Here is a 14385-nt window from a genome sequence, read left to right on the forward strand (position 1 = left end):
GTTATATTATACAATCAAATAATAGCTCCACAAGTTTGCATTTGTACGTCTCTTTTGAAATTTTGTGAATCATTAATTGAAACTTAAATTATTAGTAAAAAAGCAAGAGTTCAATAAAAAAAGTAAAAAAAGAAAATAAAGGTGAGAGGATAAATTATTAGTAGCTATTTTGAATGCATGTAAGAAGCGTTATATATATTGGTATACAGTTTAGTGTAAATAAGAGAACAAAATTTTATAGGAGATTGAATTATGGATACAGAATACAAAACTAATGTTAGAAGCTGTTTAACACTTGAGATGGTATGCGATATCTTAGAACCTATGACAAAATTGTGATCCCAGAATTTTCAGGACATATGCACAAAAACTGTTTAGTCATCAAATCTTCCAAACTTCATCTTCCCTTCATCTAAGATGTCAACGTCCTTTCTTTTCTTGGATAATTTAATAGCTTGAAATCCATTGTGGTTGTCACTAAATTGAGAAGCTGTTCGTGCTCGCAGTTCTTCCAAACTCTCACCTTCTTTCGCTCTCTCTATCACCTGAAAATAGTGGTTATTAGTTCTAAAGTACTTTGAAGAACACGAGGGGATTCACTAAAGTTATCAAATGCAAGATTTTGTTTGACTTACCAGACGTCTCCCATAGAGATGGGTGCTTGAAAGTGCTTTGAGAGCATTTTGTGCCTCCTGCTGAGTAACATACTCTACAAAAGCAAAGCCTCTATGGCTTCCAAACTTCATTGGCAACCTTAAGCTTTTAATCTGAACAATTTAGAGCAATTGAACATGAGTGAAAAGAAAGAAATAAAATGCACTGCTTTCAAAACCCTGATAAACAATTATCAGTCATGTAAACTATCACCAAAAACAATTTTACTAACACAGATGACAAGTAGTAACAACTACATTTCAGAGGCCAGAGAATCCATACTGCCAACCTACATAAGATTTATTGCAGAAAACCTCGTATTCAAATTTCAAGAGGAGGTTCTAAGAATCATTCATCTTCTCAACAACTAAACTGACCAAAGTAGTATATATTATTTTCACTTAAGTCTCATTGCAAAATCCAGATTTGGAGCACTGAAGTATAAAATAATACTATTTTAGTTAAAAGTAACAAGGTCAATGATAGGCCCATTATACACGGTTACAGAAAGTGAGGCAGAAAAATAAGAGAAGAAGGAATTAAAAGGAATGGGTCCAATGAATCAGACCGGCAAGCATATGAAAGGGATGGATGGTGTCTAACAAAGGGGGGAATGGAGAGAGAAGAGTAGAACCAGAAAGGGAACACATGGGAAGAAGACACTGAAAGGGGAGAATATGGGGAAATCTGGGTGAATCGTTAAGGGGGTATTTAGGAGGAGAGGAGTAACCATAAGAGTGGCCTTTTGGTACATATCGGGTGTGGACAGAGTGAGGGCTGGTTCTTCTCTCTGGACATCTTTCAGTTCCCTTTTTTTTACTGGTTAATCCCATCTTGTAAGGATCAGTGTTTGATACCATTTACCCTTTTCATTGTTGATTTTCTTATTCAGAAAGATTGTAAGAGGATAACTCCTCTAAGTTAGTTCAATACAGCAAAAGCATATTTGTTCTTCTTAACTGCTACGTTCAATCCTAACAGCACTCAAAACTTCCAAACTACACTCATTTGATACACAGAGAAACATAGAACAGATAACCTTGAACGGAAAATGGAGTAAACATTAAAAGGTCATAAAAATTATCCGTCCAAGAACAGAGTTTAGAACCAAGGACTGAGAAGAAAACATAGATAATAACATTCCATTCAGGCCAAATACAACAAAGAAGAAGTGCAGAGACACATCATAGTTAAGTCTTTCCGTCCTTGGTTCTATCACATCCTCTAACATAAAAACACAAGAAGTTGTTCCAAAATGAGAAGATAAACATAAATTGTCAAAATATATTTTAGGAAATTTTAGATATTATTCCCATATATTTAATTTGTTATATTCTCTACGTCTTGCTATTATTACTAGAATAACAATCCCACAATTTCAAGGATTTGTTTCGTAGAATAGGGTGTTCATTCAATAAACTCTTATATATATAAAATGCATGTAAAGAGACAAATAATAAGAAATATATTCTCTTTCCTAAATTTAAGAAAGTTAGGCTTAAAGTTCACCTCTTTAACATAAATTTAACCAAAACAATCAAAGAACCAACTCTAGAAGGAAGTGGAAATAAGAACTCTAAGAGGTAAAATGATCCAAAGATCACTGTCAACCTGGAGAATCATTCTGAAATGAAATGGCTTAACTTGACAAAATAAAAGAATATCCTAAAACAATGAAATGGCACCCAATTTTTATCAACAACTAGATGAACCTGTGAGATACTACCAATGTGACTGAAATGTTCTTCCAGTTCCTCCTCACTGTGAAAGACCAAAACAATGATTCAAACCAACGATATAGAATAAGAATACTAAGTTCAAGTGAACCACAGAAACCACAGATAAATACTAGTAATGCAGATGATTCAACTTATTAATTAAGATAGTTTTTCTTTGGAAAGCAATGCAATTGGAAACAGTGCCAAAATGATATCACCCACGCATCCAAAAGAAAGTTGGAGAAAAAAGAGAAGATATATGTAAATATATAAGTACGTGGTCGTGTATGGAAGATTACGGACAAACAACCGACAGGACTCAAAAACTCCTTTCACATCTTCTGTTTTTGATAATCGGCTCCCATGCTCAATCACATTTAGTTGAGATTTTTCATGGGTAACCTTCTCTCTACTAGTATCTTCTTTGCCCTCTACGTCTACCTCTCGAGCATGATTTCTTGGATGACTTCTTTTTCCATCTTCATTAACACTACTATTATCATCTTTGTCATCATTGTCATTAGATGAGGCATCATTATCATCATTGCCGTGATTATCTTCGTGACTACTTTCAGAATCAGACCACTCTTTTGTCACCCTACTCTTGAAATAATCCATATATGAAATGACCTCATCACGGTCAGGCTCATGTGACTTGCCACTGGGTTCGGAAATATCCAGAAATCCATCTTCCAATGAGCCACTGTCATCAGTTGAAACTGATGCACCTTCATTATCCTTATTTGAGACTGCTCTGTTGTTGCCAACACTGGTCAAACCGGAAGTATCATTTGCCCACATCTTAGAGTTAACCCGAGGCTGCATGACCTGAAGAAAATCCGGAAGCTGTGGGTCATCAACATCCACACCATTCTTCAAATTTTCTTTCCAGCCCTTAGCTCTAGCAGGTTTTGTAAGCAATTCTTTAATATTCAATTGAATGAAAAACACACAGGATCTTGAATTTTCATGATACTCACTATTCTCTCATACACAGTAGAAAAGAACTTACCTATCCATTGTATAGTTTCTTCCTGTCAATGTTCTCTCTTCTCTTACTCCTCTTTAATGCTTTCTTGATGATATAGAAATTATGAAGGATGTTACAGTTTCTTTTCTTTCCAGAGAACGTAACCTTTCTTTATCTCTTTTCAGAAGCTTAACCTGTCAACTGTAGTCTAACCTTTTCCCTTTTTTATGATATTTAATCAACTTTAATAAAATACCAAAATACCCTTTATTGAAGTGAGAAGAGAGGGATTAATTTTAATAACTCTAAAATAATCCCTATAACTTTAATACATTATATTCTAATAATCATCACATTAGAATCTGTACATCAAATTTATACTTTAAATTACATGAACCAATCTTAAATATTAATATAATTTAACATTCTCCCACTTGATTCATGTGATGACTTGAAGATCTAAAACTAAACTTTAAGTGCGCACCATTTATTAGAATTATCAATTCATCATCCTTATATGAATTGAAATGATCGGATCATAGCGGGCAAAAGTCATGAACGACAAGATTCCATGTATCACATAATCAAACCAACTCAACATAACTTTAATCAATCTTTTAACTTTCATGTCTCTAAAAGAGATATAACATGTTACCACAATCAATAATACATGTATATAACTTAATGTGGATAACAATAGAATAAAGAAAAACATAACTTTAATTGAATTCACAAGTGTCATGACACTACAAGCATATAACTATACATATCCATATAGATAGATAACATCATTATGTTAATATTGACTTATCTATAATGTCCATACTTTCAACATGGCCAATAAAAGTTTTGGGCGGTAGACCTTTAGTTAACGGATCTGTTATCATCAAATCCGTACCAATATGCTCAATTAACACTCTACCTCCACCATGGAAGCTGAATTCATGGCATGCTTTGAGACCACAGTTCATGCTTTGTGGTTGCGGAACTTTGTATCGAGGCTTGGCATTATTGACAGTATTGCTAGGCCGATAAGGATTTATTGTGATAATTTTGCAGCCGTCTTCTTCTCTAAAAATGACAAGTACTCAAAGGGTGCTAAACACATGGATTTGAAATACTTGTCGATCAAAGAAGAAGTGCATAAACGTAGAGTGTTAATTGAGCAAATTGGTATAGATTTGATGATAGCAGATCCGTTAACTAAAGGTCTACCGCCCAAAACTTTTATTGGCCATGTTGAAAGTATGAGCATTATGGATAAGTCAATATTAACATAATGATGTTATCTATCTATATGGATATGTATAGGTATATGCTTGTACTGTCATGACACTTGTGAATTCAATTAAAGTTATGTTTCTCTATATTCTATTGTTATCCACATTAAGTTATATACATCTATTATTGATTGTGGTAACATGTTATATCTCTTTTAGAGACATGAAAGTTAAAAGATTGATTAAAGTTATGTTGAGTTGGTTTGATTATGTGATACATGGAATCTTGTCGTTCATGACTTTTGCCCGCCATGATTCGATCATTTCAATTCATATAAGAATGATGACTTGATAATTCTAATGAATGATGGGCACTTAAAGTTTAGTTTTAGATCTTCAAGTCATCATATGAACCAAGTGAGAGAATGTTAAATTATATTAATATTTAAGATTGGTTCATGTAATTTAAAGTATAACTTTGATGTACAGATTCTAATGTGATGATTATTAGAATATAATGTATTAAAGTTATAATCTTCTCACTTTAATAAAGGGCATTTTAGTATTTTATTAAAGTATAAAAAAAAGGGAAAAGGTTAGACTACGGTTGACCGATTAAGAGACTACGGTTGACCGATTAAGAGACTACGGTTGACCGATTAAGTTTCTGAAAAGAGATAAAGAAAGGTTACATTCTCTGGAGAGAAAAGAAACTATGATATCCTTCAGAATTTCTATATCATCAAGAAAGCATTAAAGAGGAGTAAGAGAAAGGAGAATATTGAGAGGAAAAAACTATATAATGGATTCAGGTAAGTTCTTTTTTAGTGTATACGAGAGAATAGTGAGGATCGTGTGTTTAGTACAATTGAAAGTTAAAGAATTGCTTACAGGTTTCCCCACATCCGGCACAGTCCCTTTGTCGTCTTTTTTCTTCGAATGGCGACTCCATGGACGAGGAAGATTTTCATCCCAAGTTTTCGAGCTACCTGCTTGGTTAATTGTAAAACCCCTTTCATGGCTTCCAGTTTAGACAACACAAATTTGAACAAAAAAACAACATAGTAAAACATATAAGAAAAAATTAGCACATATAACAGACCTCACATGTAATTTTAGATGTGCGAAGGAAAGAATTATTGAAATATCGAATGGCTTCATGAGCTTCCTTTTCTGTTCGATACCCTGTAAACGCGAATTGCCTACTCTTACCATCTCTGAATTAAAAAGCAAGTCAAAACCAAATAGAATAGTTACAATTTCAATTTTAATAAAATTTTAATAAGGATAGAGCGATTCGAGGAGAGAAAGTCCGTAGTATATTACTTGGTACGCATGAGCTTGACGTCAGTGATTATTCCTTTCTCAGAAAAGAATTCCCGTAGTTCATCCTCCGCAACATGTTTAAGAAGATTCTTCATACAAATCCTCGACCTGTACAAACAATCGTGATGCCGCGAGCATTTGAGAACCAATGTTGATTTCAATATATTACTTAAGATAGAATATGAATTAGTAGCAAGTGTTCACTTACATCACGCGATTGCACTTTGAAACAGTAATCAAGCAAGGGTTACGACCAAGGTTATCAAACTCGCGGCAAACTCGGTTTTTGAGTTCGGTGTAATCGAAGAGGAAGTCGTTTTTGAGTTTAGGGCGCCGTCGCGCTTCGTTGGCTGGCTTTCGGACTCGCCGTTCGCCTGGTTCGCGCTCGCCGTTCGCTGGTCGCGCTCCGTTCGCCTGGTTCGCGTGCTCGTCGTGCTCGCCCGCGCTCCTCCTGCTTTCGCTTTGAGCTCTGCGTAACGTTACAGCCCCCTGATTATGGATTATAATAGTTTTCTTATTATAAAGCAAATGCATGCTAAATTTAATTTATTAAATTACTTTTTCAATCTATGATTGTTTATTCGCATTTTTAATCCCTACTTTAGTAATGAAAACGGATTACCGTTTTCATCTTAAAAAAACTACTTATTTTTTTTAAAAAAAACTGGTTAATTAGTGTTATAACGATATTGATTAAAAAACATTTAAGTATACTCTATTATGTGTTTTTAATTAATTTAAATATTTTTGTGTCAAAACAGCTAATAATACAAAAGTATATTTTTTGTTATTGTTAACTGTGTGAAACTAACTTTGTAAACGTATTGCCAATACAAATATTTGATTTATTAATTCTTTACTTAGAATGACGAACAATAAATGTGAATTAGTATTATATCAACATATATCTCTAGAATTAATTTTAAACAAATAAGAAAAAAGAAAAGTTTATTGTAGTTTTATGTCCGTCGGTTTAATTATGTAAACCATATTAATATATTTTTATCATTTTTTTAAAAAGTTAAATGAAATGTAAAGAACGAGGTGTACTTAGAGAAGAAATATCTGTTTTTTATTTTTGTTAATATTAGTAGTAGTGGTTTAAAATAGGTACATGGGATACGTGCTTCTACTTTTCCTTTATAATAAATAATTAAAAAGTGATTCAAAAATTAATTATAATAGTAATGATTAAAAATGAAAGTAATTATTAAATTTATATTAAAATGATAAAAAGCTATAAATAAAGATATATTTTTTAATTTCTTTAATATTATAATAATAGATAAGAAAATAGTTATAAAATTTGTTATATTATTATTATTATTATAAAAGAGAAAGATTTTGATGGTTGAGCGTGATTGGCTGGAAAGGGTGGAAAGGTGGGCCTCACAAATTTGATTTATATTTGGCCCACTCTCTCTGTTTTTCTCTGTTTTTCTCTGTTTCTCTCATTCTTTCTTCTTTCTCCTTGGAAACTCAAAATCAAGGAAAAGAAGAAGGTGGAAACAAAAACATTGCATTACATAAAAAATATATACATACATTCAGTTCCAGTGAAGCCACAACCATCCATCCATGGCGGTAACTATGCATTTCATTTTCAATTTTAATTTCGATTTCATTTTGAATGTGACTATGAACATGGATTGCAATGCATGATTATTTTCAGGAGAAGGGTAAACCATTGCCTAAGTTTGGGGAATGGGATGTGACCGATCCATCATCGGCTAATGATTTCTCTGTAATCTTCAACAAAGCCAGGAATGAGAGGAAGTATGGTACTAAGGTCAGTTTACCCCCTAAGCGTCGCAATTCACCAAACTACAACGCTCATGATGCACTTCGCAAATCCCATTATGTAAGTTTTTCTCTTTTTTAACTTTTATTCGTTAATGATTCAAGTTGGTATGTTTGAATAAATTTCTTCCTAAATCACTCAGAAAAAACGTCAGAGGGGAGATTTCTTACTAAAGCTTTAAATGATTTTATTTTATTTTTTTATTTTGTGAGTGTTTATGATGAAGTGGAAGAGATCTTAATAAATTACAACCTCTGCTTTTGTTTGGTTTGGTGAAATCAATTTAAGGAAAAAGGTGAAATCAATACGAAAATAACTATTTGAAGCTTCAGAAAATGTTCATTTCTTTGGTAGAAATTTAACAGTTTATGCCATCGTCCTATTCTCAAATTGGATCATGAAGATCGCTCATGCTTTCTGTCGTCTGAAATTGTGGATTGTGCCTGTTTATGATTATCTTTGATTAGGATTTGTTCAACTAAGGTCTATTAAACCATAATATAACGTGTAGTGGTTCTGCTGTATGACCAGATCTGCAGAGCCATGAGGAGGCTTTTCAGTTCATGACAGTTTAGAAATATGATATGGGACTCTGGAGCTTCATTAAAGCTATGGTGGGTCCTGCTGGAATCTTTGATCATATATATACATACTTAGTGTACATTATGGCTTGACTAGGAAACGAATATCGCATTGAAACATGCGATTTCTGGGGTGTGTTCAAAAATTGTTGGTTTCACACCTCATCCACTCGAGATTTTTTTAATTTTTTTATCCATTCAAGTTTCCCTCTATTATTCATGTAAAGAGGAATTTGATAATTTTATGTAACTGTGTTCTTATTTGTGGACGTAGATGGCATCGTTTGCCATCTTTCTGTCGTCCCATTAAGCAAATAATAATAATATATAATATTATATAAAGAAAGCAATCCAAGGGCTCTATTTGTACTTTAAGTTTCATTGACAAAAAAGGTAGCCAAGAAAAAATGAATCGAGCTTTTCTGAAATTTGAAAATCGATTTTACCCTGATACAGATCATGGTCAACCAATTTTCCTACGTTTGATTGAAAAATACGTACATCCAAAGGGGTTTATACCGGAAGTGTATAAATTAAAAATGATTTACCTATCCTCAGTTAAAATTAAATTTACATAGCAGTTTGAGTCAAAATGATGAATAATGCCCCTTGCTTGGCACAATACTCTATCAATTTAGAAAGTGTAAATTATCCTTTCACCAGGTGCATTATACAATAGAGAAAATCTCCTGCCATGTTATCGAAACTTGGTATCTCAATGGTCAATGCTAATTGTTCTCTTGGTTATATTAAGCGATAATAAATTCTTAAATATGCTGCGACTCAAGAATATCGTTACCACTGCAAATCTGCCACGAAGTGTGTGCATAACAATTTCTCTAACGCCGTAGCAGCTTAAGCAGGGTAAATAAATTGAAAAGTATGGCAAATGAAATGAACTATAATTAACATTAAATAACATCTTTCCACAGGTATTATAAGTAGAACTAGTTATATAAATATCCAAGTGATGAAAACAGAAGAAAAAAAGTTCAAAATATCATTCTCGTCTGTACTGTTACAGTTTCTGAATACATTTGGAAGCTCTAAACTCTTGAGGTACCCAGTTTTCGTTCAAACAATCGCTGTAGAAGGTAGACTTGAATCGCACTAGCCCCAATCAGTGCGGCTGATTCAAAAATTGCCTTGTGTACTGCTCTTCGGCTCATTGCATCGTTCACTGCATACATATTCCAAACGTAAGTCAATATGATATTTCATCTGCAGTCAAGAAAGAGTTAACAACAGAAGAAAACAAGACAAAGATGCTCAGTTTGTTGGTTTTGGTTTTAAGATCATAAGCCAAAAAATGGACATTCAACCAATAACGAGTGTGTTCCATTTCACTAAACACAACTTTGGAATATACGCAAAGGGTGCATTGAAACAGCTATTTCCCATCAATCAGAATAGTGCGTGCATTGCATCACATCGCATCGATGTAGCACTTGAGTATAGGGAACACTCAGGCCTCAAAGGAGAGCCAGTGAACACAATCAAAAAGATAGGAACTAGTGTTCTCAACAGGGTGGTCTCTTTTGGTATGGTAACTGAATAAATTAGGATGATCACATGGCGACAAGAATTTAATATAAAATAGTATCAAGAACATAAAACAAGACTGCATACAGAAACAAGGTATGTTTGTCTTTAGCACAATTATATGTTTAACTGATGAACATGAAAAATTGTATCCAGAGAAAAAGAAAATCGTATGATAAACATAAAAGTAAACCTTAAATAATTACCTATTGCTTGGCGATCAGTCTGAGCCTCTAACCAATGCTGTTCAAACTGAATGTTGTATAGAGCTTCCTCCAACTTTCCTATTTGCTCCAGCAAGGGGGTAAAATGCTCTGCAAAAACAGTCACAGAAGTTTCAACAAAAAAATTCCCTCGCTTTACAGACTTCCATGAAATTAAACAGCAATGTTTACACGAGAAAAATAAAGAAAGTGGACTTCATAGAAGAGGCATTACCATCTTTTGCATGCTGCTCAAAGTAAGAGAAGTGTCCAACATGTACATCAAAATCGACAGTTTCATGATAAGGAGACTTGTTGGTGAAGCAGAACTTATGAACCCCTGATTTGTGAGCCACGAAGTCAAACTTGTCACTGGTCTTGTCCCGAAAATCTTGAATTTGCTCACCAGAGGGACCCTTTACCTGAAATTCTTACATTGTGGTGCAATGAGATTCCAAAACATGATCGTGTAGAGTACACCAAGAAAAAGGAAAGTGAACATAGTTTCAAAGAAAGGCTATTCCTATCAATTGTGTATGCAGAATGTGGACTAGTACAACTGCTAGAGAAATAAATATCCAAAGATTGTATAGCACAAAAAAACAAAAGTAGACGTTTAATGTGGATCGTTTATACATAATTGTAAATGTAAAAGGTGATACATATAAATAGCTACATAAAATTCACAACATCTCTATATGACTACAAGTACTCTTTGTTACTATGAAAAAAATTTAACCCTTTTGCAACTAAATTATATCCTAACCGTGGATAACATTTTGCTCCATTAGGTGTTTACCATGTACAAACTTTTGCTATAACACCCTCCAAATACTTCAGCATGGGCACTGAATAAAAGTTCCCAGAATGGGGTTCATGTTTACCAACAGATCCTAAGATCTTAAAACAAAAAAAGCATCATGGTTGTGCTGAAGACAATCACAGAATATTCTTCTGCCACCTTAGGTATGAACAGAGAGAGGTACAAAATATATTTAGCTTGACAACACAAATGAATAAACCATCAATTTCGTCTCTCAAGTATTACTCCCTCTTTTAAGAGAGTATTCTCGGAAAATATAAAACTATAATGCATAAGTAATCCCTCTCTTAAACATATTTAATCTCTAATTGGATGAATTTTGTGAATTTCAGAGACCAATTTGAAGGACTTTTTATTATTTGGGTAAACTAACACTTGGGAAATAACGTAGATGGAATTTATTTTTTTGCATTTGGGGATCATTTAGCAGAGAGGGTAATATTTCAAGGATGAGATTGATGGTTGTTCCAAGATAAAACCCTAAACCAACGGCCAACAGCCAACAGCAGGTACGCGTAAGAGAAACCAATGATTGTTGGTTTTGACTTTGTATAGGCGCCTATGGTTCTATTCTATTCCCTTGCCTCATCGGAATTTTGAAACAAATTCCCATAAATTCTCATTAAGAGTTACGAAACACAAAATTAAGGTAAAACAAAATAATATTGGTTTCACATAAGGAGATCGAGCGAGAGGAAAAAAGAAAAAAATAACATACCACGAGATCGACACCTTCGTCGCCATAATGCCAGGGAGAATCAGCCTTGATAACAACGAAAGAGACATGAACAGTGTCACCCTCGTACTTGACATCATGGGAGAAACACTCGTCCCTGTCTATCACAAATCGAATACCCTCCGACCTCTGCAAGTTCCACAATGCCCCAATTAACACGAACACCAAAGCATGCCTCAACGATGGTAATCTCATCTGCCAAACAATAGGTTAATTCAGATACTCATCTCAAAATCACGGATCCACAGAATCAAAACATCATAACACAGACAAAAATACCTTTGTGACTGGCTCTTCTCGGAAATTTGACGAAAAATATGAAACACGACACGCAGCGGCTGATTTTTAATCTCAACGTGATTGCTGAAACTGGAAACGGCGTCGTTGTACAACCTTTCTCTTTTTACACGTTTCAGTCTGTGATTGGAGAGTTCTGGTCACTCGTCCAATTAAATCTCGACACGAGTAAGATGGTTTTCAAACTACTAACTCTTCTCGGCCTCGTGTGCAAACAAAACCATCCTAAGATGAGTTCGGAAGCTCTCTGTATGCTTTGTGATAGATCACCAATTTGGTTCAGATCAGATATAAATATAAAAATAATAATTATAATAATAATATCAATAATAACATTTATTTTTATCAGTGTAAATGAAGAAAAAAAATATTTTTTTTTGTATAATATCTTCATCATTTATTGATATCCACAATTCATTTTTATTTTCGCGTATATAAAGTAAAGGAATCATAACATGTAATCTTAAGAAAATCATAGCTTGTTAAGGCACTAGTCAGAATAAAATATTATGTGTATGATTAAATTTTTTAATTATTTTAAAAAATAATTTAATATAATAAATAATATTTGTATTTAATTATATGTCTTTAAAATTATATATTTTTATTATATAACCAGTTTTTTATTTTATATAATTACAAATATAGTGAAATTAAGTAATTAAGGTGTTCCCGAGAAACATACCTAAAAAGAGTACACTAACAACAATCATGGATTAGAAATATTCAAATCTGATATTTATGTAGATTTATTTATAACTTTATATATTTTATTCAATCAATGGGTATTCAAATAATTTTACTTTTGATAGAAATTTTTAGTCTAGTTGCAGTTCATGAATGATGGATTTTTAAAAGATTTAATCGATTTGGATAAAAATATGTTTGTATTTCTAATTTTATGTGTTAGGATAAAAGTTGAAATCTGTAAAAACCTTTTATAAAAGAATAGGTTAATTTTATAAATCTGATAATTTGTAGGTTATGTTTTTTTTTTTCAACGGTTTTTTTTTCTTTTCAATTTCAGATATACTGTTTTGCTACTAAAAGTTAATTCTCCACAACCCAAATAAAATTAACTATTTTTAAATCACTTCTAACAAAGTTATATTGAAATAATTCAATTTTCACAGTGATCTCAAATACATATATTATACATTTAATTATTTGTTCATAAAGTATAAATATGTTTATCCTATTTAATTATTTTGTTATTAACATAAACTAACAAATAAATATAAGACCTAATAAACTTATTTTATCTTTAAATAATTTAGCAACTATCATCAACAAAAGGATAATTCTTATTGCTTTAGAAATTATCTCTAAAATATAGAATGTATAACAAGTTTATACAACATCTTCCCATGATATAAAGAGCGGGACTTTTCACAATATTATAAGTATTTACAATATTAGTATTTACCCTTCATTCATTATACTCTAATATAGACAAACTGCTACTGAATGTTCTATTTAACTACTAATCCAAATTGTATAATTTTATTTATTTTGATTTCTTAATATATTTTTTTAATAAAATTATTTAAATATGTCTAATATTTAGAATTTTTTTTTATAAAAATCTAAATTATAAGTTATTTCTATCACAATTAATAATCTCATATTGTTTAGGAACCAAAATCGAACACAAACTTAAATTTTTTTTCTTCTTTTTGTGTATAAAGATCTTTTTTAAAGACAAAATCATAACCATTGCAGACAATATTTTAAATTTATGGTGATTGATGATGTAATTAACATTTTATAGTTGATAATGATTGATTAGGTTCAATACATCATTTAGTCGGGGGATTGGTCCAAAACGGTCCTACTTTTTGAAAAAATTCAGTAAGGACTCATATTTTGTTTTAAAAGGTTCAATTCGGTCCTTTTATTAATATCAAAGAAAATTTCAATCTAAAACCCTAATGTTTTAAGAACCCTAAATTGGGGAAAAATCCTCAATCTTTTTATGCATGATTATGTAGACCACTAACAAGGGAACGTCACTGTCTGAAATAGAACTCCGCCTCCGCCTGTGAATGTATAAGGGAGCTTCTGTTAGGGAAAAGAAGAAATAGAGTGCCTCGCCAGACCTGTAAGAAAACCATAATCAAAACCACCATCACTTCGAACGCAACCAAAAATCATTATGTTTCCAATGATCACCACTGCTTGCGAGAGCTCAACGATAGAAAACACGGCGGCGCACCAGAAAAGGGATTAAGATTGGGGTTTTATGAAACCCACGATAGAGAGAGGAAAAACCCATGGATCACTAGGTTAAAAGTGTGAAAGGATTAGCCATGTTCGATGTACGACGTACGGTTGGTGAAGAAGGAAGGAAGGCAAAAATGCATAAAAAGATTGGGGATTTTTCCCTAATTTAGGGTTTTTGATTCTAATTTCCACTTTAGGGTTCTTAAAACGTTAGGGTTTTAGATTGAAATTTTCTTTGATTTTAATAAAAGAACTCGCACTTCACTTCATAATGTCACGTAATCATCCAAC

At 32.6% G+C, this 14385-nt stretch overlaps 3 protein-coding genes across 3 annotated transcripts; 1 reads left to right on the top strand and 2 right to left on the bottom strand.

Moving 5' to 3' along the window:
* Positions 1-218: 218 nt before the first annotated feature.
* LOC108336485 (multiple RNA-binding domain-containing protein 1-like) lies at positions 219-6422 on the bottom strand. Its single transcript, XM_017572965.2, has 8 exons — positions 6097-6422; positions 5889-5996; positions 5665-5779; positions 5454-5551; positions 2650-3273; positions 2367-2415; positions 636-767; positions 219-545 (listed from the first exon to the last, which is right to left on the bottom strand). The coding sequence occupies exons 1-8, from the start codon at positions 6420-6422 to the stop codon at positions 375-377; spliced, it is 1623 nt and encodes a 540-aa protein (XP_017428454.1). The 3' UTR covers positions 219-374.
* Positions 6423-7329: 907 nt separating this feature from the next.
* LOC108338478 (protein NOI4-like) lies at positions 7330-8576 on the top strand. Its single transcript, XM_017575379.2, has 3 exons — positions 7330-7472; positions 7561-7749; positions 8221-8576. The coding sequence occupies exons 1-3, from the start codon at positions 7467-7469 to the stop codon at positions 8254-8256; spliced, it is 231 nt and encodes a 76-aa protein (XP_017430868.1). The 5' UTR covers positions 7330-7466; the 3' UTR covers positions 8257-8576.
* A 584-nt stretch (positions 8577-9160) lies between these two features.
* LOC108337153 (transmembrane emp24 domain-containing protein p24beta2) lies at positions 9161-12098 on the bottom strand. Its single transcript, XM_017573613.2, has 5 exons — positions 11854-12098; positions 11557-11769; positions 10251-10437; positions 10019-10126; positions 9161-9450 (listed from the first exon to the last, which is right to left on the bottom strand). The coding sequence occupies exons 2-5, from the start codon at positions 11767-11769 to the stop codon at positions 9317-9319; spliced, it is 642 nt and encodes a 213-aa protein (XP_017429102.1). The 5' UTR covers positions 11854-12098; the 3' UTR covers positions 9161-9316.
* Positions 12099-14385: the final 2287 nt, after the last annotated feature.

Source organism: Vigna angularis, chromosome 7 (assembly GCF_016808095.1).
Source record: "Vigna angularis cultivar LongXiaoDou No.4 chromosome 7, ASM1680809v1, whole genome shotgun sequence".
Classification (NCBI taxonomy): Eukaryota; Viridiplantae; Streptophyta; class Magnoliopsida; order Fabales; family Fabaceae; genus Vigna; species Vigna angularis.

Excerpts from the sequence above, each read along its gene's own strand:
- LOC108338478 (XM_017575379.2), top strand. Across the intron at positions 7,750-8,220 it reads CACTTCGCAAATCCCATTAT|ATCTGCAGAGCCATGAGGAG; the intron begins GTAAGTTTTTCT and ends CTGTATGACCAG.
- LOC108337153 (XM_017573613.2), bottom strand. The coding sequence starts at position 11,769 with ATGAGATTACCATCGTTGAGGCATGCTTTGGTGTTCGTGTTAATTGGG. Across the intron at positions 10,438-11,556 it reads ACGAAGGTGTCGATCTCGTG|GTAAAGGGTCCCTCTGGTGA; the intron begins GTATGTTATTTT and ends TAAGAATTTCAG. Across the intron at positions 10,127-10,250 it reads TGAGCAGCATGCAAAAGATG|AGCATTTTACCCCCTTGCTG; the intron begins GTAATGCCTCTT and ends CTGTTTTTGCAG.
- LOC108336485 (XM_017572965.2), bottom strand. The coding sequence starts at position 6,422 with ATGCATTTGCTTTATAATAAGAAAACTATTATAATCCATAATCAGGGG. Across the intron at positions 5,552-5,664 it reads CATCTAAAATTACATGTGAG|GTAGCTCGAAAACTTGGGAT; the intron begins GTCTGTTATATG and ends TTAACCAAGCAG. Across the intron at positions 2,416-2,649 it reads AATCTTCCATACACGACCAC|TGAGGAGGAACTGGAAGAAC; the intron begins GTACTTATATAT and ends GGTCTTTCACAG.